The sequence below is a fragment of the Scyliorhinus torazame genome, chromosome 7 (assembly GCF_047496885.1).
Source record: "Scyliorhinus torazame isolate Kashiwa2021f chromosome 7, sScyTor2.1, whole genome shotgun sequence".
In the NCBI taxonomy this organism is placed as follows: Eukaryota; Metazoa; Chordata; class Chondrichthyes; order Carcharhiniformes; family Scyliorhinidae; genus Scyliorhinus; species Scyliorhinus torazame.
This window is the reverse complement of record NC_092713.1, coordinates 246,612,048-246,636,960: the sequence shown is the minus strand read 5'-3', so window position 1 is coordinate 246,636,960 and position 24,913 is coordinate 246,612,048. Positions and strand designations below refer to the sequence as shown.

Here is a 24,913-nt window from a genome sequence, read left to right as displayed (position 1 = left end):
TCTCGTTAAAAGTCCACATTGCACTGTTAGATCAACGCCACGAGTCGGTCGGGCGGTCTGGTCGTCCGTGTCGATCGCCTCGGCCCCGGTGGTGGTGGTGGTGCTTGTTCCGGTGTTGTCGTCTCCGGGAGCCTTACGGTTTCAGCTTGGGCTTCATTCCTGGTCGGGCCTGGGAGGAGGACTGATCCTCCTGGGAAGGGGGCGGTCGCGGGGTGCGGCGGTGGCAGGAAGGGGGGGGGTTGGGTGATTGGTGTCGGGGGGGGTGTGTGTGTTGCCGGCGGGCGCCAGATCTCGCAAAGAGACCGTGTCCTGTCGGCCATCGGGGTACTCCACGTAAGCGTACTGCGGGTTCGCGTGAAGGAGGTGAACCCTTTCGACCAACGGGTCCGACTTGTGCGCCCGCACGTGCTTTCGGAGCAAGATGGGTCCTGGGGCCGCCAGCCAGGTCGGCAGCGACGTTCCAGAGGAGGACTTCCTGGGGAAGACAAGGAGGCGCTCATGAGGCGTTTGGTTAGTGCTAGTACACAGTAGTGACCGGATGGAGTGGAGGGCGTCCGGAAGGACCTCCTGCCACCGTGAAACTGGGAGGTCCCTGGACCGTAGGGCCAGTAGGACGGTCTCCCAGACCGTGCCGTTCTCCCTCCCTACTTGCCCGTTCCCCCGGGGGTTGTAGCTGGTCATCCTGCTCGAGGCTATCCCGTTGCTGAGCAGGAACTGGCGCAGCTCGTCACTCATGAAGGAGGACCCCCTGTCGCTGTGGACGTATGCGGGGCAACCGAACAGTGTGAATATGGTGTTCAGGGCTTTAATGACTGTGGCCGCGGTCATGTCAGAACAGGGGATGGCGAATGGGAAGCGGGAGTACTCGTCCACCACATTAAGGAAGTATATGTTGCGGTCGGTGGAGGGGAGGGGTCCTTTGAAATCCAGACTAAGGCGTTCAAAGGGGCGGGAAGCCTTAATCAGGTGCGCACCATCCGGCCTGAAAAAATGCGGTTTGCACTCTGCGCAGATGTGGCAGTTCCTTGTGACTGTACGGACCTCCTCTAAGGAGTATGGGAGGTTGCGGGACTTGATAAAGTGGTAAAACCGAGTGACCCCCGGGTGGCAGAGGTCCTCGTGGAGGGTTTGGAGGCGGTTAATTTGTGCGTTGGCACATGTGCCGCGGGATAGGGCATCGGACGGCTCGTTCAGCTTTCCGGGACGATACAAGATCTCGTAGTTGAAGGTGGAGAGCTCGATCCTCCACCTTAAGATCTTGTCGTTTTTGATTTTGCCCCGCTGTGCATTATCGAACATGAAGGCTACCGACCGTTGGTCCGTGAGGAGAGTGAATCTCCTGCCGGCCAGGTAATGCCTCCAATGTCGCACAGCTTCCACTATGGCTTGGGCTTCCTTTTCCACTGAGGAGTGGCGGATTTCTGAAGCGTGGAGGGTTCGGGAGAAAAAGGCCACGGGTCTGCTCGCTTGGTTAAGGGTGGCCGCTAGAGCTACGTCGGAGGCGTCGCTCTCGACCTGGAAGGGGAGGACTCGTCGATGGCGCGCATCGTGGCCGTTGCGATATCCGCTTTGATGCGGCTGAAGGCCTGGCAAGCCTCTGTCGACAGAGGGAAGGTCGTGGTCTGTATTAGGAGGCCGGCCTTGTCTGCGTACTGGGGGACCCACTGGGCGTAGTATGAAAAAAAACCCAGGCAGCGTTTCAGGGCTTTTGAGCAGTGCGGGAGGGGAAATTCCATGAGGGCGCGCATACGTTCGGGGTCGGGGCCTATTATCCCATTGCGCACTACGTAGCCCAGGATGGCTAGCCGGTTGGTGCTAAAAACGTGGCCCGCAACCCGTGTTGATCAACCATTCGGTCCATCTCTCGTTGGAAGACCGAGACCCCGTTTGTGACGCCAAATGGGACCCTTAGGAAATGGTATAATCGCCCGTCTGCCTCGAAGGCTGTGTACTTGCGGTCACTTGGGCGGATGGGGAGCTGATGGTAGGCAGACTTGAGGTCCACGGAGGAGAAGACTTTATATTGGGCAATCCGATTGGCCATGTCGGATATGCGGGGTAGAGGGCACGCGTCTAGTTGTGTGTACCTGTTGATGGTCTGGCTATAGTCTATGACCATCCTTTGCTTCTCCCCTGTCTTTACTACTACCACCTGTGCTCTCCAGGGACTATTGCTGGCCTGGATTATGCCTTCCTTTAGTAGCCGCTGGACTTCGGACCGAATGAAGGTCCGGTCCTGGGCACTGTACCGTCTGCTCCTAGTGGCGACGGGTTTGCAATCCAGGGTGAGATTTGCAAACAAGGACGGGGGTTGCACCTTGAGGGTTGCGAGGCCGCAGATAGTGAGTGGGGGTATTGGGCCGCCGAATTTGAAGGTAAGGCTCTGTAGATTGCACTGGAAGTCTAATCCCAGTAATGTGGGGGCGCAGAGTTGGGGAAGGACGTAGAGCCTGTAGTTTTTGAACTCCCTCCCCTGCACCGTTAGGGTAACTATGCAGAAGCCTTTGATCTGTACGGAGTGGGATCCTGCAGCTAGGGAAATCTTTTGTGCGCTGGGATGGGTGGTCAAAGAACAGCGTCTTACCGTGTCGGGGTGGATAAAGCTCTCCGTGCTCCCGGAGTCGACTAGGCATGGTGTCTCGTGCCCGTTTATCAGCACCGTTGTCGTCGTCGTCTGGAGTGTCCGGGGCCAAGCTTGGTCCAGCGTTATTGAAGCGAGACGTGGTTGTAATAGTTGAGCGTCTTCTTCGAACCCCGTGGAGCCGTCGACACTGGGGTCCGTTGTTGCCGTCCAAGATGGCGTCAGGGGTGAACAAAATGGCTGCCCCCATGCATCGCACATGGCTGGGGGGTCACAAGATGGCGGCGGCGGTGGACAATATGGCCGCCCCCATGCGTCGTACAGGTCTAGGGTGGTCCAAGATGGCGGCGCCCTTCCTCCCCTCGTGGTGGCCGGGACCCAAAATGGCGGCGTCTGCGGGTCGCACATGGGGCGCTGGGGGGGTTGGGGAGCGTTAGGAACGCGCGGGTCTCCCTCATCTCTGGGGACTGCGGTGGTCGGGACCCAAATTGGTAGCGCCGGCGGGTCATACGTGGGGCGCGGGGGGGGGTTGGGGAGCGTAAACGGCGTGCAGGGCTCCCTGTTCTCCCGGGACCGCGGTGGTCGGGACCCAGAGTGGCTGCGCCTGCGGGTCGTACATGGGGCGCTGGGGGGGTTGGGGAGCGTAAGCGGCGTGCAGGGCTCCCTGTTCTCCCGGGACAGCGGCGACCTCGCGGGACCGGCACACAACCGCGAAATGGCCCTTTTTCCCGCAGCTCTTGCAGATCGCTGCGCGGGCCGGGCAGCGCTGCCGGGGGTGTTTCGCCTGGCCGCAGAAATAGCAGCGGGCGCCCACGGTGCGACTTGGCGTTTGGACCGCGCAAGCCTGTGGGGTGTCCGGGGGGGGGGGGGTGGGTTTGTCGCGACGGGTACATATGGAGCCCAATGGGCTGCCGCGCGGTCGGGGCCGTAGGCGCGGGTATTTCGCGTGGCCACGTCTAGGGAGGCTGCTAGGGCCCGTGCCTCTGAGAGTCCTAGCGACTCTTTTTCTAGAAGTCTTTGGTGGATTTGGGAGGAGTTCATACCTGCCACAAAAGCATCGCGCATTAACATGTCCGTGTGTTCATTTGCGTTCACCGACGGGCAGCTGCAGGCTCGTCCCAAAATTAGTAGCGCGGCGTAGAATTCATCTATCGATTCTCCGGGACTTTGCCGTCTCGTTGCGAGTTGATAGCGAGCGTAGATCTGGTTTACTGGGCGGACATAGAGACTTTTTAGTGCTGCGAACGCCGTCTGGAAATCCTCTGCGTCTTCGATGAAAGAGAAAATCTCCGTGCTTAACCTCGAGTGCAGGACCTGTAGTTTTTGGTCTTCTGTGACCCGGCCGGTGGCCGTTCTGAGGTAGGCCTCAAAACAAGTCTGCCAGTGCTTGAAAGCTGCTGCCGCGTTCACTGCGTGGGGGCTGATCCTCAGGCATTTCGGGATGATCCTGAGCTCCATAGTCCTTTAGTCACGCTTAATAAATTGTAGCGCACAAAGACTCCGAGAGACGAATAGAGTGAAGTCGATGAGGCTTTATTAAGCGTGACTGTTTCCCCCGCAGTTCAGTCGTAGACTGCCTGCGGGGGAGGACTCCAGGTACTTATACTCCACCTTCAGGTCGGAGCGAGAGGTCAACGTCCAACCAGGACCCGGGATCTGTCAGCCAATGACATCATGGCTTCACAGTCCCACATGACCCCTAATGCATACTACCACAATGTCCAAAACCTTGAAGTAGCGGGAATTGAGTTCCTGCCTGAGCATGGTCTCGGGACTTGTTGCTACGGTGGGGGCTGCTGCGGGGGTGACTTTATTGAGTTCCCGATAATCAATGGTCAGGCGCCATGATCCGTCGGGCTTTCTTACTGGCCAAATCGGGGCATTATTAGTAGATGCTACTGATCTTAGTATGCCCTGCTCTAATAAGCTCTCTATAACTTTTAGGATTTCTCCCTCTGCTTCTAGGGGGAATCCGTACTGTTTTTCGGGTCTAGGGTCAGGTCCTGTTACTTGTACGGAGCCAGTCATCCGTCCACAGTCGTGCTTGTGGGTCGCGAATGCTGCCCTGTTCTTTTGCAGGACTGCTCTAACCTGCTTGTCCGTACTAAGCGTGGTCGGGTTGAACCAAAATTCGCCTACGGCGTTAATTTTGTTCATGTATTCCCCTATGTTGATCGTTGCGGGGGCTCTAGCAGATTTCGCCATCTTCCAGACACACTGGTTGACTGGATCGAATGATAGGTGGTGGGAATTCATAAAGTCGATTCCCAGAATGTGTTCTGCTGTGTGGGGCAGGTCTACTAAAACTACGGGGTGTTTGGTGGTGACGGTTCCGATTTGAATGGGTACAGGGGCTGTGATGTGTCCCTGCTGTGAGTGGCCTGTAAAGCCGCTGAGGGTGATAGTGGCTGTAGTGGGCCACGTGTCCTTTTGAAAAAGGGTGGAGGAATTTATGGTGGTGCGGGACCCTCCTGTGGCCCAAAGAAATTCGATAGGCTGTCCCCGAATTTTCGCTGCGACTACGGGTCGTCCTGACCTATCCCAAAGGGTGTCACAGACCCAACTGGGAGAGCCCGTACACCGTCAGTCTGTTCCGGCCAAGTCCGTCTGATCCGAACGGGTGCTAACGCTATGGATGGGCTCTGTCTTTTTCTTAATCAGAGTGCCTGTTTGTTGGGCTCTCTGTGGCTTTTTGGGGCCATTGCACTCTTTCGCGAAATGTCCCAACTGTCCGCAGTTGTAACATTCTTGTGACTTTGTTGGGGTGCTGTTCTTTCCCTCATTTACCCAGGCGGGGTTGTGATGGGTTGCTTTTACTGCCTGCATGTCTGCGGCGGCTTGCTTTTCTTCGGTGGTTTTAGCTGTGGGTTTACTCTGAACAGATTGTTCCCAAACGCGGGACAATCTTTTAACTACCCACTTCTCGTTATGGGCCTCTTCTGAGGGATCATAACTAGTACAGGCATTCTGTCCTGCATCTGTGGCATGGGAGATAAGGGTGCGGGTCCATTTGGCCATATTGTCTGGGGACAAATGGGCACGGTCTACGTCTCGAAAAACGGCTGCAAAGTGAATCCACAGGCGTCCTGCGAACGCTGTGGGGTGCTCAGACTTCTTCTGCCTACACTTATTGAGGCCATCTACAGGGTCACCCCGGTTATACCCGATCGCATCCAGATTCGCGGTATGCATTTCTGCAAGGGTGCCTCCTCCTACATTCTGTGGGTCGGGAAGGGCTGCTGCTACTGATGGATCTAAACTTAGAACCATGAGCTTTACCTGCTCTCTCTCATCCAGGCCGTACATGGTCGCCTGATGTTTGACGGTGGCAAAGAAATGGTAGGGGTCTGCGGCGGGGAGGAACGGTGTGATCTTTGCACACACATCCCGTAATTGGGTCACTGTTAGGGGGGTGGAATATAGTAATTCCGCCTCGTCCGATGTGGCTGTGCGGTGGGTGGTTACAGGGTTAATTGGAGCCTGAACTACCTGCTGTGTGGGGGGGGTTGGGGTGCTTTTCTCCTTTGGGGCTTTCCCTGCGCACATGTTCCCTGAACATATCTCTGCGCTGTTTCTTGTAACTCTTCCCAATCAGGGCCGTCTTCCTGGTCTAACTTTTCCCCAAAGGTTTCCTGAGATCCTTTCTGGACAGAAAGCAGTGATTGCAGCTCTGCAATCTGCTTCCGGCACTTCGCATGATCTATGGTGCTCTGTCTTTGTTCTGTGGTGGCAGCGTGGAGTGCTCTCAAGGCTGCCTTGAGATCACTACATTGTTTCTGTAGCGTCTCCACCTGCTTTTCTGTTTCTTTCCTTACTAGGACTGCACGCTGCGTGTCCTGATAGGCCTTTTCGTACTGGGATTGGAAACTGCTTAAATGCACCAGACAAGACTGGCGACCCCGTTTGGCGTCAGCCACCTCTTCATCCTTTGCTGTCAATTTCCTCCTTAACTCTAAATTCTCTTTCTCAACTTCGCTCACATCGACTTTACTCATCCGATGTATGCCCTCAACTTCTTTGCGGAGCGTCTTGACGACCTCCTCTGTGCCTCGCAATTGTGCCAAACAGGACACAATTGCCATCGGCTTGTGAGCTTCCGCTAAGCTATTTTTATGTATCTCACTCATGTTCGCCCATCAAGTATGCCCTATACTTCCGGGACCTGATTCGTTATTGTCGCAGAAATCATTCCACATGGGCCATCCTTTGCCCTTGAGATATTTCCAGATTTCCTCTTCCCAAATGGGATACTGTCCCACTCTACTGCTGCTGGTCGCTGCGACCACAAATTCCTCAGGGTTCATGAGGCGCTGCATTGCCTGCATGGCCATCTTTCCTATCCGCTTGCTTTGTTTAAATTTGGAACAGGGGGCTAAGGCGGTGTCGTAGATGCGGGTACGGCTTGCGCTAATTTCCGAAAATACAGACTTCCAACAGTTTTGACGCAACAAAAATCTATCAGTTTTACATTATCGCCCTTTTAGTAACGCATGCATACACACACACTTCCGAATTATGACTATTAATCAGAACCGCTTGAACACTTGTGTTTTTCTGTTTCCAATTGGATTCTAATTCAAAATTTCTTGGGTTCTCCCGGAGTGGTTTTCCACTTCTAGATCGGGTCCCGGCAGAGTCGCCAAAATGTTGCTCGTTTTAGCCTTAGTTTACTTTATTCGTATTCTGTCACCTTTGCTCATGAGTCGCCAGGTATCTTTCTGATACCGCCACGTGGTTCAAGTCCAAGTAATGATTAATAATGCAACACACTGCTTAGTAAGAGTTAAATCAACGCTCATTTATTATATACAGCAATAAATACTTATACAATAATCCTACTTCTCGACTACTACCTACCACTAAAGGCCAATACTTAACTTTGGAAATGGCCCACCAGGTCACGGAAACGAATGGTCTTTCGAATTGGTTCTGAGCCTGCGGGATTCAAAAGCTGGTACAAGTCGATAGTCAGGAGTACCTATCTGGTAGCGATCGCTGGAGTAACACTTACAGTTTTCTTTGTCGAAGGGTCTCGAAGGTTGCGAGCAGGAGAAGATGGGTCGAGTTGAACTTGGCCCCTATTCTTATAGTCCCCAGGGGATTCCTGCCTCTCGGGGCGGACCTTGTACCTGGTTCCAAGTGATTGGACTTGTTCCCAATGATATGCTCCAACACTGGAGCGATTCCTTGATCGGGGGGTGGTCGTTTACCTTTCTTTGTGTTAGCCCCTGCTGGCGCTGAAAGGTCTGGATTGGCTTTGAGTTGCTAATTTGTAGCAATTGTTCCCGGGGATGGCTGATTAAAATGCAGATGGCTGGGTTGTTGTGATGTTGATGGCTGCAGGTATCGGTCTGGACTGACTTCCCCAGAGGCGAATACACTGTTTTACCTGCAGCTGTCCGTTTGAGTCCTGTTGGCTGATTTTCCCATCAGCCTCTTTCGTTCGCCATTTTAGATTGGGTTTTGACCATTCTAATCGGGAGTCAGCCATTTTACATGGCTACAGGAGCTGGTGAGGTTTGGGCCTCAGGAAAGGAGCTGGTGACGTTCGGGTCTCAGGAAAGGAGCTGGTGAGGTTCGGGCCTCAGGAAAGGAGCTGGTGACGTTCGGGCCTTGGGAAAGGAGCTTGCGGGTTCGGGCCTCGGGAAAGGAGCTGGTGGGGTTCGGGCCTTGGGAAAGGAGCTGGTGGGGTTTGGGCCTCAGGAAAGGAGATGGTGGGGCTCGGGCCTTGGGAAAGGAGCTGGTGGAGTAAGGGCCTCAGGAAAGGAGCTTGCAGGGTTCAAGCTAGCAGCTGCGCCATGTAATGCCCCCATCTTTACCTGCCGATAATGACGCACAATGGCTGGTCCCTGGCCGTACATGCGCCTGTGGCGGCGCGCCGTACAACATGGCACCGGCCGCGTGCATACCCAGCCTGCCAAAAACTGCTCCCCTCGCCACCCCTGGACCACCCCCCAGCAGTCCCCCCAGCCCCCGCCGAAGCCCCCCTGCCAGCAGAATGGTGTTTTGGAGGGGCGGAACATCGGAAACCTGGGGCGTAATACTCCGGTAACGGCGCGATGTCCGTCGACTGGCGCCCAAAACGGCGCAAATCAGACGGGCATCGCGCCGCCCCAAAGGTGCGGAATGCTCCGCATCTTTGGGGGCGGAGCCCCAACATTGGGGGCTAGGTCGGCGCCGGACTGATTTCCGCCCCGCCAGCTGGCGGAAAAGACCTTTGGTGCCCCGCCAGCTGGCGCGGAAATGTCATCTCCGGGCGGCGCATGCGTGGGAGCGTTAGCGGCCGCTGACAGCATTCCCGCGCATGCGCAGTGCAGGGAGTCTCTTCTGCCTCCGCCATGGTGGAGACCGTGGCGGAGGCGGAAGGGAAAGAGTGCCCCCACGGCACAGGCCCGCCCGCGGACCGGTGGGCCCCGATCGCGGGCCAGACCACCGTGGGGGCACCGCCCGGGGCCAGATCGCCCCGCGCCCCCCCCAGGACCCCGGAGCCCGCCCGCGCCGCCTTGTCCCGCCGGTAAGGTAGGTGGTTTAATTTACGCCGGCGGGACAGGCATTTTAGCGGCGGGACTTCGGCCCATCCGGGCCGGAGAATCGAGGGGGGGGTCCGCCAACTGGCGCGGCGCGATTCCCGCCCCCGCTGAATCTCCGGTGCCGGAGACTTCGGCAACCGGCGGGGGCGGGATTCACGCCAGCCCCCGGCGATTCTCCGACCCGGCAGGTGGGGTCGGAGAATTTCGCCCCTGGATTCTCTGGCCAATTGCCGAACGCGATTTCACCGTCGGTGGTCGGAGAATCCCGCCCCACATGTCCAAATTTGCTAAAGACACAAAACTAAATAACTTTGTAAGTAGTGCAGATGTAAATGGTTCCAGAAAGATCATGATAAATTAAGTAAGTTGGCAAAACTCCAATGCATCGGTTTCAGTGTCAGCAAATGCGAGGTCGTCAACCAAAAAATATAGAACAGAATGTTTGTCACAGCAGAACAGGTGGGAGAAGAGGGGCCCAAGATGTTAGAGGGCACAGAGATGTTTGATTCACATGAAGTCCTATCGTTAACAGCAGATGTAATGCAAGGATCATCAGTTAATGTGACCTGTGACCACACTGACCATCTGTGCATGGCAGGGGGTCAGTGCATAAGGACCTCTCAACTCACCTGACAATTCCTGATTAAGTTGATAAACCCTGCTTTTTTTGAATCAATTGGTGAGAAGCAAGAAACAGGTGAAGTCCAAAGAAACTTAGGTCTGCTGTGAGGAAAGAGTTCACATCAGAAGCACTTGATGCTGGTGCAATGATGATGTAACATTACATGATGGAGTAACAGAGATCTGGGTGACGGAGAAGTTCCAAAATCATGCAGAGATCTGAACATACATATAGTCACTGTAAATAAAAAGTTATGGAGCTGGATTGTCCGATTTTGTGGCTATGTGCTGACGCCGGTCTGGGAACAGTGTCGTTTTACGACGCCAAAATTGGTGCATAACCTTCACCGATTCCGGGACCGATGAGGGGCTAGCAGCAGCGCCGGGTAAAACTCTCGGCTCCTGCGCCAAAAAGGGCTGGAGAATGGCTTTGTCCGTGGCCGCGCATGAGCACGGTGACGACGTGTAGCGGTCATGCCATACAACATGGCGCCGGCGGCACATGGACCCGACCTGCCAGATAGTGCCCCCCTGGACCCCCCTCGCCTCCCCGACCACCCCCCACAAGTCCTCCTAGCCCCCGCCAAAGCCTCCCCCCCCCCGGCCAGCGGCACGGCTCCCCCCCCCGACTGTGGCGGTGCAGGACAAGCCCCAACAATCATTGGGGTCTCTTTGTCATCGGACTCGAAACGTTAGCTCTTTTCTCTCCCTACAGATGCTGCCAGACCTGCTGAGATTTTCCAACATTTTCTCTTTCGTAATGTCAAAGGGCAATGGTTTGATTATCTCGTATTGAAGATGGTCAGTGCCTGGCACCTGGATGGCGTGAATGTTACTTGCTATTTGTGAGCCCAAGCCTGAATATTGTCCAGATCTTGCGGCAATTGCATTGGATTGCTTTAGTGCCTGAGGAGTTGCGAATGGTGCTGAACATTGTGCAGTCGTCAACGAACATCCTCACATCTGATCTTCTGTTGGAAGGAAGGCCATTGATGAAGCAGCTGAAGATGGTTTGACCTAGGGTGCTACCCTGAGGAACTCCTGCAGTGATGTTCCTGGACAGGTGACTGATTCCCAACAACCACAGCCATCTTCCTTTGGAGTACAGCTCTTTTGTCCACGTTTGAACCAAAGCTGTAATAAGGTCAGGAGCTGAGTGACCCTTGCGGACCAAACTGAGTGTATGTGAGCAGGGTATTGCTCAGTACGTGACTCATGATAGCACTGTTGATGACTCTTTCTATCACTTTACTGATGATTGAGAGTAGATTGATGGGGTTGGACTTGTCCTGTCTTTTGTGTACAGGACATACCTGGGCAATTTTCCACATTGCCAGGTCGATGCCAATGTTGTAACTATACTGGAGAAGCTTGGCTAGGGGAATGGAAAGTTCTGGAGCACAAATCTCCAGTAATATTGCTGGGATATTGTCAGGGCCCATAGGCTTTGCCGTATCCAGTGCCTTCAGTCATTTCTTGACATAATATGAGGTGAATCGAATTGGCTGAAGATTGCTTATGTTGCTGGTCATACAAATGACCGAGTGTTGTAGCTTCACCAGGTTGACACCTCATTTTCTGGTATTCCTGGTGTTGCTCCTGGAATTCCCTCCTGCACTATTCATTAAACCAGGGTTGATTCCCTGGCTTGTTGGTAATGATAGAGTGGGGGATATTTTGGGCCATGAGGTTACAGATTGTCAACACTTGGAGTGAAAGGATTTGGCTGAAGACTAGCATCTGTGAAGCTGATGACCTCTGGGAGGCCGAGATTAATTATTATCGAGGCAATTCTGGCTAGAGATCGTTGCAAATGCCTCAGCCTTAACTTGTGCTGAGCCCGTCCATCACTGACGATGGAGATATATGTGGGGCCGCTTCCTCCTGTGTATTGTTTAATTGTCGATCACCATTCACAACAGGATGTGGCTGGACCGCAGAGTTTAGATCTGATCCTTTGGTTGTGGAATCACTTATCTCTGTCTATTACATGCTACTTATGCTATTTGCTACACATGTAGTGCTGTGTTGTAGCTTCACCCAGATGACATCTCATTTTTAGCTATTCCCGGTGCTGCTCCTGGCATGCCCTCCTGCACTCTTCGTTGAACCAGATTGATCCCCTGGCTTGGTAGGAATGGTAGAAGGGGATATGCCCACCCATGAGGTTACAGATTGAGGTTGAGTACAATTCTGCTGCTGCTGCTGCTCTACAGGCCCTCATGGATGCCCAGTCTTGAATTGCGAGATCTGTTTGAAACCTATCCCGCTTAGCAGTGGTATTGCCACACAACACAATGGAGGGAATTCTCGGTGTGAAAAGGGAACTTGGTCTCGTCTCGCAACACTGTTCTTTTTATCTAGAGACTAGATTAAAAGCAGATAAAAGTCTGCTGGATTTTCTGATTCTGGGACTATGCCCCCACTTACAAAGAAAAACTGCCGTAAAGCGGCCACCGATTCCCCGTCTTGCTGGGAGCTAGCAGGAAGGCAGCGTAGAGCACCCGGCTCCAGCTGCCGATACGGCGTGGAGAATTGCTGAGTCCGTGGCCGCACATGCACACAGCAGCGGCCTACCGTGGCCACACCGTGCAACATAGCGGCTGCCGCTTGCGGACCCAGCTCGCAAAATAGTCCGCCCTCTTCAGCTGGCTCCCGCGCCCAGGACCACCTCCCGACAGTGCCCCCAGCCCCTGATAAATTCCCCCGTGCCCGCGGATCGGCCCTCCCCCGACTGTGGCGGCGCTGGACTGAGTCCGCAGCCGCCATGCCGGGTTCCCGACGGATGAGACCACATGTGTCCAGCACCGGAACTCGGCTGGTCGGGGGCGGAGCATCGGGGGCAGGCGTCAGGCAATGCGAGTACGCTGCTTTCGAGGGAGCAGAGCATCGCAAAAGTGGCGCTGGCCCCGATTTGGTTGGGATCGTTGAATCTCCGGCCAATTGCCGAACGCGATTTCGATGTCGGCGACCGGAGAATCCAGTCCCATGTTTCTACTCTGCATTGCTCTTGTTAGATCACACCCAGTGCACTGAGGGCAGTTCAGGGCTCATGGATTTAGGAAGGATAACGGCCAGGATGACCAACTTCTCCATATTTTGCACAATTATGCCCTAGTTTAGCCATTTGTTCCATGCCATATTTTAAAAAATCATTTTGTGATCCATTTAAGCCCAATTTGCGCTGCAGTGATCTGGGAGGCTGACTCTTTTGCACCTGTGTTGCGCTCCCGCTACCGTCCACTAGGTGGAGCAGCAGGAGCAGGAGGGCAACTGAACTGGAAGAGGCTGAACAGGCTGGATTCTCCAAAAATGGGGCTATGTCTCCACGCCGGCGTAAAATCGCTGGCGTTTGACGCCAGACTTTCCATATAAAAATTTACAGTGATTCTCCCACCTGCAGGGGGCTAGCAGGGCCCCGGAGTGTTTCTCGCAGCTTTCTTCCGGTCGGGAGTCCGCGCATGCGCATGACGGCAGCCTGCAGCGGCCACGCCGTGCACTATGGTGGACTCGGACCGCAGACTGACATCAACAATGTAGGTCCTCCCGAGATGGTGCGCACCCGCGGATCCGAGCCGTCCAATCGCTGCCCCGGCCGCCCATGAGGCCCTCCTCCAGTGCCCGATACCCCCCGCCCCCCACCAGTGCGGCCACAGACTAAGTCTGCAGCCGCCACCCGCGGTTCCCGACCGGCAATACGTGGTTAGAACCACGCCGTCGGGAACTCGGCCAGTTTTGCCTGGAGAATCGCTGGGGGGGCCACTGTCAATGACCCCCGCAGCTGGCTGCGATTCCCCCGTGAACACCGATTCTCCGCCCCCGCGCCAAATCCGATTTCAGCGCAGGGCTGAGGAAAATCCCGCCCCAGAGGTTAGCTTTCTACTTCCTTCGTTTATTGAGGTGATTGTCATTAAGCACCACCCCCAACCACCCCAGCTCCGTCACACCGTAACACCTGCCCGCCGCATCTCACTAGCAAATAAGATGAAGAACAGGATATTTCCACAGTTGGCACAAAATGCAAAAAGTAAATCAGAATTAAGGTATTCATTAGATGCTTCAAAGTTAATGTTATGTCTGCTGGTTCCCATGGGTGGCATGGTGGCGCACTGGTTAGCACTGCTGCCTCACTGCGCCGAGGACCCTCCTTCGATCCCGGCTCTGGGTCACTGTCCGTGTGGAGTTTGCACATTCTCCACTGTCCGTGTTGGTCTCACCCCCCAACCCAAAGATGTGGAGGGTAGGTGGATTGGCCACGCTAAATTGCCCTTAATTTTTAAAAAATGGTCCCCGACTGCCCAGATAACAAGTCGGTGCTGAGACCATCCACCACACTGACAACTGAGCAGTTTGTCTCTGGGAGCAGCACTAATTTCATAAAGGCAAGACGTCTGGCCTTATTTTGGAAAGAACTCCTGCCTTGAAGAGCTGCCAGCTAATTGGATGGCCAGTAGCTATGTTGCTCTTGCAGCGCTGTGTGCGAGCGATGGCCACTGCTGGGACTACAGGCAGACAAAACAAAGAGGAGTGCGCATTTAAGGTATATCCTGATATTGCCAGCTGGCACTACCGAGAAAGGGGTTGAATCCAACTGAATGGGTTGGCCAGGTGGGGAGGAAAAGGACAAAGTGTGATCTTGAAGGGTGGGAAAGGCCTCCGATGGGCACAGCCTACCTATAATAGAGGTCTTCCACCCCCTCAATTCCCCCTGGCCCATCACCATCTACTGAGCTAAAACAACTGGTCATAATAGAGAAAGTTAGATAGAAGCCGTTTCAGTAGAGCTGATAAATGATAAAGACAAGAAATCATTTACGGGAATGTGTACAGGCTTTCCTAACAGTACCCACACAGTCGGGTGGGGAATAAAGGAAGAAATAATGGGAGCATATCAGAAAGGTTCAGCGATTAATCTATAAATATTTCATTTTATATTTATCGTATATAGTGCAAAATACATGGGCACAATATTAAAAACAAGAACATCAACAGCATCAGACAATACATACATAGAAATCAAGCATGTAGACTGAAAAAATTAGATGGGGAAAGGTAACCAAGCTGAGGAATTGGTAGATTGTTTTCGGGATAGTTTCTTCGAGCATCTGGTACCAACGAGAGAGCAGGCTATACTTGACCTCGTATTGTGTAGCGAGATAGGATTACTTAATGATCTCATAGTGAAGATGCCCTTAGATGGCAGCAACCATAATATTATTGAATTTTACAGTCAGTTTGAGGGAAAGAAGAGCGGGTCTACGACTAGTGTTTTCAACTTAAATAAGACAGTTATGAGGGCATGAAAGCAAAGCTAGCTGAAGCGAAGAGACAAATTAGGTTACGGGATAGGTCAATCGAGATGCAGTGGCAGACATTTAAGTGGTTGTTTCAGAATGCACAGAAGAGATGAATTCCAAATAAAAATTCGAAGAGGAGGACCCACCATCCGTGGTTAACTAAAACTGTTATTGGGCTTAAAGGGAAAGCATATAATTTTGCAAAGATGGGTAACAGAAGGCATTTGACAAGGTGCCAATTCAAAGGTTATTGAGGAAAATAAAAGCTTCTGGTGTAGAGGGTAGCAAATTGGCATGGAGAAAAGATTGGTTAGCTGACAGGAAACAGAGTGGCCCTTCATCTAAATGATTTAGATGAAGGGACGAAAAGTATGGTTGCTAAATTTGCTGATGGCACAATGGCAGGTAGGAAGGTAAGTTGCGAATAGGACACTGGGAGGCTACAAAGAGATACGGATAGGTTCAATGAGTAAGCAAAGATCTGGAAAATGGACTGTAATGTGGGAAAATGTGAAATGGTCAATTTTGGCAGGAAGATTAAAAAAGAAGCATATTATCTAAATGGTGAGAGATTGTGGACCTCTGAGCTGCAGCGGAATCTGGACATCCTAGTGCATGAATCACAAAAGGCTAGTACACAGGTACAGCAAGTAATTAAGAAAGTTAATTGAATGTTATTATGTATTGCAAAGGCAATTGAATACAAAAGTAGGGACGTTCTGCTTCAGTTGAGACACAATTCGAGGACTGTGTACCGTATTGGTCACCTAATTTCAGGAATGATCTAAATGCATTGGAAGTAGTTCAGAGAATATTTACCAAACTATTATCTGGAATGGATGTCCTGTGAGGAAAGGTTGGGCAGGCTAGGCTCATGTCTGCTGAAGTGTAGAGGTATATGAGGTGATCTGATTAAAACATATAAGATCCTCAGGGATGTTGACAGGGTGGATATGGAAAGAATGTTTTCACCTGTCGAAGAATCGAGAACTCGGGGTCATTGTTAAAAATAGGGGATGGAATTTTCAAAATTTTCTTCCAAGTGCGAGAGCAGGCAAGAAAAATGATGTGCAACACATTGGCTGCACAGACCGCTTTTGCTGCCATATTGTCCAGCACTTAGAAGAAATAAAATCCTGGAGGTGTGTCCCACACTGCCACGTTGGTGGGGTGGGGCCTGGTAGAGTTGGCAATGTTGGCTTTCCAGAGATCGGAACCCCATTTGTAAGGGTCAAAGGGCCCCGCCCGGGCAGTGTCACTGGTGAGTGCCAAGGGGCAGTGCCAGGACGCCATGTCCTTGCCTGCCCCCCCCCCCCCCCCCCCAGGAGCTGCACTTATCTGTGGTCACTTTGCCTGGTTCATGTTGCTCCAGACCTGTTGAAATCTCAATGAGGAGGGACAATACATTGGGGATGTCCGCTAATGCGATGATAATGTGTTTAAATGAGGTTCCCCATCTTCCTGGGCCACACAACAAGATCTTGCCAGTGAGGATCTTGCTTTTGTCCTCTTGTGGGACTTTACGCCCAAGTTGCCATTCGCTCCGGGTGCAAAACCCTGGCCAAGGGGCCATCCAAAGTGTGACAAAGAAGTTTATGGTTTAATGTCCCAGGAGAGAATGACTTGGAGCTTAGGGATGAAAAAGAACATGCACATTGACACATTTGGCACTTGTAGTCATTGTCCTTCAGTTCAGTGTTTTTCAAACTTTATTTCCTGGGCCCACTTATACCAACCAGTCGACCTTTGAAACCCACTACGGTCATGCCGCTGACCTTCACTTACCTTTAATGCGACAGGGGAGCCTGCTTGGTCCTCACAATCTCACTCCAATCAGGTCCAAAGGAGTAGAGGGCAATGTGCATATCAGGTACAGAGTTCAGCCAGGTCCTTTGTGCCACCTTCATCATTGTGAAAACAGAAAATCTAACTTCATACAAGTAGGTTGTCGTGAAGGGTCATAGCAACAAAATGCTTGTTTTACTCAGCACTGGACACTCCTGGGAGATGCTACTCCAGAATACTGAAAACCTCATGGGCTTTTGGAGTGTTTCTTATTGTGGTAGACAGTTCAGATTTGGCTGCGTAGTCTTTTAATCTTGAGTGAGCTGTAAGTTAATAACGGACTCTGGGGTGTCAACCCCAAAAGTAATTTTCACACGCCGCTTCTCTTTCAAAATTTGAAACTTCTCCTCTCATTTGCCAGCACCTCCCTGCACATGACATACATGGGAATATTGGGGACCATGATGCAGTGGAGAATTGCAAAATTGGGTTCGGCGCCCAGCGTTGGCAGGTGCCGATCTTAACGTGATGCTCCAACCCCCTGGTGGCGGGGGGGGGGGGGTTTGTTTAGTTAAGTGGTCCCTGGAGGGGGGCCTCCCTATTGCAGGTGTCCCGGGGGGGGGGGGCCAACTGCAGGTGCCCCAGGGGAGAGGAGTTTCTCTCTATTTCAGGTGCCCCTGGAGGGCGTCTCCTTATTACAGGGGTCTCTTGGGGGAGGGTCATCATGTTGCAGGTGTCCTTGTGGGAGTCTCCATATTACAGGGGTCAGTGGGGGTGGTCTCCTTGTTGCAGGTGCCCCAGAGGGGAAGGGGCTTCTCGCTATTTCAGGTAACCCTGGGGCAGTTTCCTTATTACAGGGGTCCCTGCGGGTGGTCTCCCTGTTGCAGGTGTCCCTGGAGGTATTCCTATTACAGGGGCCCCTGGGGGGGATCTCCCGATTTAGCATTACCAGTGGGGGGGGGGGGGGGGGGGGGGGTGCTGCAGGTCACCCCCGTTCTTGGGGGAAGGAGGGGGCTGCCGGGCGGTCCAGGGATGGACAGCTGCTTTGCGGTGTGGGGGGGGGAGGGGGTTTCTAGGCTGCTTTGCAGTGTGCGGGAAGAGTTTTCCAGGCTGATTTGCCATATGGCGGGGGGGGATGGCCGGCCGTGGGACTTTGTTATTGGTCCGCTGGCTCAAAATGGCCCGATAGCAGAATTTCCTCCAGCATCCTTCATATTTCCTGCCATGCATAAATTTGCATTGCTTGGGATACGGAATTGCATTCCGATTTGAGATCCTGTCCAGTAGGCACTCTGTACATTTGTGTCTCTGACCATCTCTTACTTGTAAGAAGATAATTCATCTTCACAGTCCTCTTGCCTTGTTTGCTAGCAACTAGAAAATTGAACCAGCTCTCTTCTGTGATTTGGCACCAAAATCAGGTAAACGAGGGTGCTTGATGTCAAGTGTGCGTACAGGGCGTGTGACCAGCTCACTGCTGCGGCTTCTGGCTGGAAGACTGTACACAGCCTTATTTCCTCTCAATTAAAAGGCCGCAGCAGCCGCCATTCTCAATAAAAATGCCAGTGTCGGCCATTTGGCGCTTCTCCCGCGATCAGGTGTGCCTCAGGAGTCTGTGGTGGGATCACAACTTTTCACAATATACATTCATGATCTGGAAGAAGGAACTGAAGGCACTGTTGCTAAGTTTGCAGATGATACAAAGATCTGTAGAGGGACAGGTAGTATTGAGGAAGCATTTGGACAAGCTAGGAAAGTGGGCAGTGAAGTGGCAAATGAAATAGAATGTGGAAAAGTGTGAGGTTATGCACTTTGGAAGGAGGAATTTAGGCATAGACCATTTGCTAAATGGGGAAATGCTTCGAAAATCAGAACACAAAGGGACTTGGGAGTCCTTGTTCACGACTCTCTTAAGGTTACCGTGCAGGTTCAGTCGGCAGTTAAGAAGGCAAATGTAATGTTAGCATTCATGTCAAGAGGGTTAGAATACAAGACCAGGGATCTACTTCTGAGGCTACATAAGGTTCTGGTCAGACCCCATTTGGAGTGTTGTGAGCAGTTTTGGGCCCAGTATCTAAGGAAGGATGTGCTGGCCTTGGAAAGGGTCCAGTGGAGGTTCACAAGTATGATCTCTGGAATGAAGAACTTGTCATATGAGGAACGGTTGAGGACTCTGGGTTTGTACTTGTTGGAGTTTAGAAGGATGAGGGGGATCTTATTGAAACTTACAGGATACTGCCAGGCCTGGATAGCGTGGACGTGGAGAGAATGTTTCCACTTGTGGGAAAAACTAGAACCAGAGACACAATCTCAGAATAAAGGGACGATCCTTTAAAACAGAGATGAGGAGGAATTCCTTCAGCCAGAGGATGGTGAATCTGTGGAACTCTTTGCCGCAGAAGGTTGTAGAGGCCAAATCACTCAGTGTCTTTAAGACAGAGAGAGATAGGTTCTTGATTAATAAGGGGATCAGGGGTTATGGGGAGAAAGCAGGAGAATTGGGATGAGAAAATAACAGCCATGATTAAATGGCGGCGCAGACTTGATGAGCCAAGTGGCCTAATTCTGCTCCTGTGTCTTATGGTCTTATAATCTTATGGTCTAACATTTTGGGAGTAGTGACCACAATTCCGTAGGTTTTAGGGTACCATTAGACAGGGATGAGAGTAACCCTCGCATTAAGGTGCTAAACTGGGGAATGGCAAACTACGATAACATTAGACAGGAATTGAAGAATTTGGATTGGGTGCGGCTGATGGATAGTAAATCAACATCGGATATGTGGGAGTCTTTCAAGCGACAGTTGATTGGGATTCAGGAAAATCATGTTCCTGAGAGAACGAAGGATAAGTATAGGAAGTTTAGGGAGCCTTGGATAACGAGGGATATTGTGAACCTTGTCAAAAAGAAAAAGGAGACTTTTGTACGGTCTAGAAGGGTGGGGACAGTTGAAACCCTTGAGGAGTATAAAGAAAGTAGGAAGGTATTGAAGCAGGAAATTAGGAGGGCTAGGAGGGGTCATAAAAAGTCCTTGGCAAGTAGGATTAAGGTGAATCCCAAAGCTTTTTATTCATATGTAAAAAGCAAGAGGGTGGCCAGGGAAAGGATTGGACCACTTAAGGACAGTGGGGGGAATCTTATGTGTTGAGCTGGAGGAAATGGGCGTGGTACTAAATAAGTAATTTGCATCAGTGTTCACCAAAGAAAGGGACTTTGTGGTAGATGATTCTTGGGTAGGGTGTGTGGACAGTCTGGATCATATTAACATCGAAAAGGAGGAGGTAGATAAGTCTCCTGGGCCGGATGGGATTTACCCCAGAATACTGAGGGAAGCAAGGGAGGAAATTACTGGGGCCATCTTTGTATCCTCATTGGTTACAGGTGAAATCCCAGAGGACTGGAGAATAGCAAATGTGGTACCACTGTTTAAGAAAGATAGCAGGGATAATCGTGGAAACTATAGACTTGAGTGAGGTTTATAAGATAATCAGGGGAATAGGTAGAGTAGACAGTCAGAGATTTTTTCCCCGGGTAGAACAAACCATTACAAGGGGACATAAATTTAAGGTGAATGGTGGAAGATGTAGGGGGGATGTCAGAGGTAGGTTCTTTACCCAGAGAGTAGTGGGGGCATGGAATGCACTGCCTGTGGAAGAAGTTGAGTCGGAAACATTAGGGACCTTCAGGCGGCTATAGGATAGGTACATGAATTACGGTAGAATGATGGGGTGTAGATGAATTTGTTCTTAATCTAGGACAAAGGTTCGGCACAACATCGTGGGCCGAAGGGCCTGTTCTGTGCTGTATTTTCTATGTTCTATGTTCTATGTTCTATGATCAGGAGCACCGCAGGAATGCCACAGTCTTCACATGTGTCACCAAGAGTCTAGGTCAGCTGAATTAAACCATTTGGTTTGGCCTGGATTTAAACATTCTACCGCAAATCCGTGCCATCTCCAATACTGCCTGCTTCTTCCTCCATATTATAGCCTGACTTCACACTTGCCTCAGCTCAGCCGCTGCAGCAATCCTCATTGAAGCCCTTGTTGCTTTTAAATTGCAATCCTCTCCTGACTGACCTGGAATACAGTGTACAACTTAGATCTCCTTACTTGAGAAAGGATGTCCTGGCACTGGAGATGGTGCAGAGCAGATTTACTAGCTTGATTCCAAAGTTGAGAGGGTTAGCTTATAAGGAGAGACTGAGTAGACTGGGACTATACTCATTGGAATTTAGAAAATGAGGGAGGGATCTTATAGAAACATGTAAAATTATGAAGGGAATAGATAAGATAGAAGCAGGGGGTTGTTTCCACTGGCGGGTGAAACTGGAACTAGGGGGAATAGTCTCAAAATAAGCAGGAGCAGATTTAGGACTAAGTTGAGTAGGAACTTCTTCACCCAAAGGGTTGTGAATCTGTGGAATTCCCTGCCTAGTGAAGCAGTTAAGACTACCTTGTTGAATGTTTTTAAGGCAAAGATAGATAGATTTTTGAACAGTAAAGGGATCAAGGGTTTTGGTGAACGGGCGGGTAAGTGAAGCTGAGTCCACAAAAAGATCAGCCGTGAACTTATTGAATGACAGAACAGGCTCGAGAGGCCAGATGGCCTACTCCTCCCCTGGTTCTTATGATCTCCCATCATCCACCCCGCCTCAATTCTGCTGCCCATATCCTAACTTGCACCAATGCCTGTTCACCCATCGCCTCGATGCTTGCTAACCTACATTGGATCCCAGACCAGCATTGACTCAATTTTAAAATTCTTATCCTTGTTTCAAATCCCTCCATGTCCTCTGCCCTCCCTCTCTCTGCAACCTCCTCCAGCCCTACAACCTTACAAGATATCTGCAATCCTCGTCATCTGGCCCCTTCACCTCCTAATTTAATTGCTGTGCCTTTGTCAGCTGAACGTTCAGCTGCTGAGGTTGTAAACTCTAAAGTTCCCTTTTGTAACCCTGTGCCCCTCCCTACCTCTTGTTCTTCAAGCTGCTTCATAAAACCCATCACTTTAAATATGTTTTCGACCACCTGTCTGAACATCTATGTCACTCAGTGTCAAATTTTGTTTGCCTTGGATTGTTTTACTGTGTTATAGGAGCTAAAAGGCCAAGCATGCTCACTCTAATCAAGCAAAGATTGGTTTGGGCATCTGCGCAGAAACAAAGATGGCAGAAACCCCAAGGATATCCCACACCGGGAGATAGCCCATGTTGAGAGGATGCAGGGTCCTGAAAGGATGCTCTAAAAGAGACATGAACAAGCCTCAACATGATAACGATCAGTGGGAAACTTATCAGAGGATGGATGGCATCAACTATGGGCAGGGATTCGCCACCGTGCTGCACTCATTCCAAATGTGTGGAGTAAGGAAGTGCACATTTTCTCACCACAGAATGCCAAGCTTCTAACCTGCTTTAGTAGTTTATGGTCAGTGGTGACCTCCTCCTGTCCTCCCCTGGCATATTGACATTGGGGAACTTTGCAACATTTACACCATTGAACATCAAGGGAAGGCTGTTACCTGCTCATTTCTTGCAGATGGCTACTTTTGAGGTGCCAAGTTCCATTCCACTAATTAACGCAGGCTGGATGTTGCAGCAATCTTGTATGTGGGTTTGGATTGCTTCATTATCTGATTATTAAGAATGGAGCTGAATACTTTTAAATTATCAGTGAACAGCCACTCTCCTAGTATTCTGATTGTGAGAAGGTCATTCATAAACCAGCTGAATGTATTTGGGTGTAGGTTATTGCCCTGAGGAACTCTTGCAGACCTTTCCAGTAGCTGAGATGATTGGATTCAGCAACCACATCTTCCTCTGTGTCAGGTATGACTCCAACTAATCTCCATTGGGTTTGCTTTTACTGAGGTTCCTTGCTGCCACACTCATGTTAAACGCTGCCCTGATGTAGAGAGCCGTCATTCTTGCATTGCCTCTGGAATTCAGGTCTTGCATCCAAAGCTATAATGAGGTCTGGAGACCAGTGCAGAAGGCAAACTGAGCAAGACGGACACTTCCCTATTTGCTAGTTAAACCGCTATTGCAGGATTTCTGACTAAAATGTTGGAACTGGCATAGGAATTGAGGAAGATCATTTTAGCGTGGTGAAGTAACAGTGGCTCTTCGGGAGATGGTTCCTCTTCGGGACAATCACAAACTTTTAATCTGAGAGGAAACGCCAAACCAATCAGGCTGGGAGATCAGGTTGATTCAGGATTGGATAAGTACTGAATTTGTGAGCAATACATTTACTCACTGAGACCATGTTACATTTTTGTTAGGAGGATACTCTGAATTTAAAATTCTTTCTCTTTACCTCCAATAACATCAACCTATCAAAATAGTACAAAAGCATGTTTGCATAATTGCATGGATAGCACTAACACCAATGTTGTTAATGGTAGTTGTAAAACTTAAGTGAAATGGTCATATTGACAACTGCATTTTAATGCTACATTTACAATTCCAAAAGTTCCATCACATTGTTTGTTTTGGGTCACTTTTTAAATTGACAATGTTTTGTTGCATTGATCAGATCTGGAAGAAAGAATGAAGGAATACCAGTGCTCTGTAAAATATGTACCAGATTGCAAAGAAAACTGGAAATTGTATATTCTGATCCCATTCAACTGTAAGATTTACGATAAACTGGAAAAGGTGGACAGCAGGATTCAATTTTTTGGAAACCTACCAGAGCTCTGTATTGACAGAGCTGGGATTAAAGGAAGAAGTTACAAGAACAGTATTTATGCCGTTAAGGATCAATGGGAGAGGGTAAAGATTGTATTCTTTAATAACTGAAGATTATATTTTGTGTTCTCGAATTGAACTTCATAAAATGTTCAAGATCAAAGTTTTATATAGTTTCAAGATCTGTTTCAAATAAGTTCTAGATTTTTTGATGGCGTGCATTCTAAAAATTAAGGTTCAGATAAACAATCAAATGTACAGCTATTTAAACTATAGTACAAATTGTCTACAGATAGCAATTTCAGTACCTTTTGCTCCTTCAATTTACCTTCAACCATAACACTAATACTCCATCCTGCTCCCTGTCACAGCCTCATCACTGTATCCTTGAATACGCCACACCACTGCGGTCCCTGCTTGAAATGTCCAATGATGCAACGGCAGCCTTTAGCAAAGAACAGCGTCTAGAGCAGGCCAAGTTGTTCTACATCACCTTAGAGAATATCCTGAACAACTCCCAAGAGTGTGCAGGTTACTTCAAATTAATTCCATATGGCGGTAAGTATGAATATTCATTTCAGCACTGTTCGGTTGTAATTGATATGATTTGCCTTTCAGAAGCAACTGTTTATTTATTTGAGACATTCATCATATGACTCACTTTGAATGCCGAGGCCAGTGTACAAATAGGTGCAAAGCTCTATTATCCATCAATCTTCAACATGCAAAACAATTCTTCCAAATGCTGGAAAGAAGCATTAGGCCAATTCTAATCGTGGAATGTGTGCAGAGTTTCACTGCTCAAATGATCATTCTTTGTTTTTTTCAAGAGTGCCCACCCATTTGCTGCATTTCTGACTGGTTCATTTGTCCATTTCTGACCCAGCCTTTTTTCATACAAATAAAAACATCAAATGCTCACCGAATTGAAATCATACCTAAGAGAACACTTGTTCTTTGGATAGTCAGGGGACTGGATTTTCCCTTCCCGACACTGAGCAAATCCACATCAGGAGGACCTAATGAGAGGCATGTGGGGCCACAGTTTTATACTTTACAGATCATTCCTGCTGTCCACCATTTTTCCTGGGTTGGGAAATGTTTTATGTGCTGTCATGCACTTAAGGTGATGTTGTGTTTGCTGTTCAAATGCTTGTCCCAAACATAATTTTCACTTGGGTACCACACCAGGTCAGTTTAAAAGCACTCGGGCTGGATTCTCCCTTTTGGAGACTAAGTCCCCATGTCAGCGTGAAAACGGTGGTCTAACCTGGCGTAAAACGGCCACCAATTCCCCGTTTTGCTGGGGGCCAGCAGGGAGGCAGCGTAGAGCTCACAGCTCTAGCTGCCGATATGGCCTTGAACATTTCCGGTTCCGTGGCCGCGCATGTGCATGGCGGCGGCC

The 24,913-nt window shown here is 50.4% G+C and overlaps 1 protein-coding gene across 2 annotated transcripts in view; it reads left to right on the top strand.

Moving 5' to 3' along the window:
• Nucleotides 1-24,913, top strand: part of sting1 (stimulator of interferon response cGAMP interactor 1) — an 83,209-nt gene that overhangs the window by 38,965 nt on the left and 19,331 nt on the right. For both annotated transcript variants that reach the window (XM_072512228.1, XM_072512229.1), the window contains exons 5-6: nt 23,354-23,592; nt 23,880-24,066. In XM_072512228.1, coding sequence (XP_072368329.1) covers nt 23,354-23,592; nt 23,880-24,066 — 426 coding nt within the window. The remainder of the gene's footprint in view (nt 1-23,353; nt 23,593-23,879; nt 24,067-24,913) is intronic.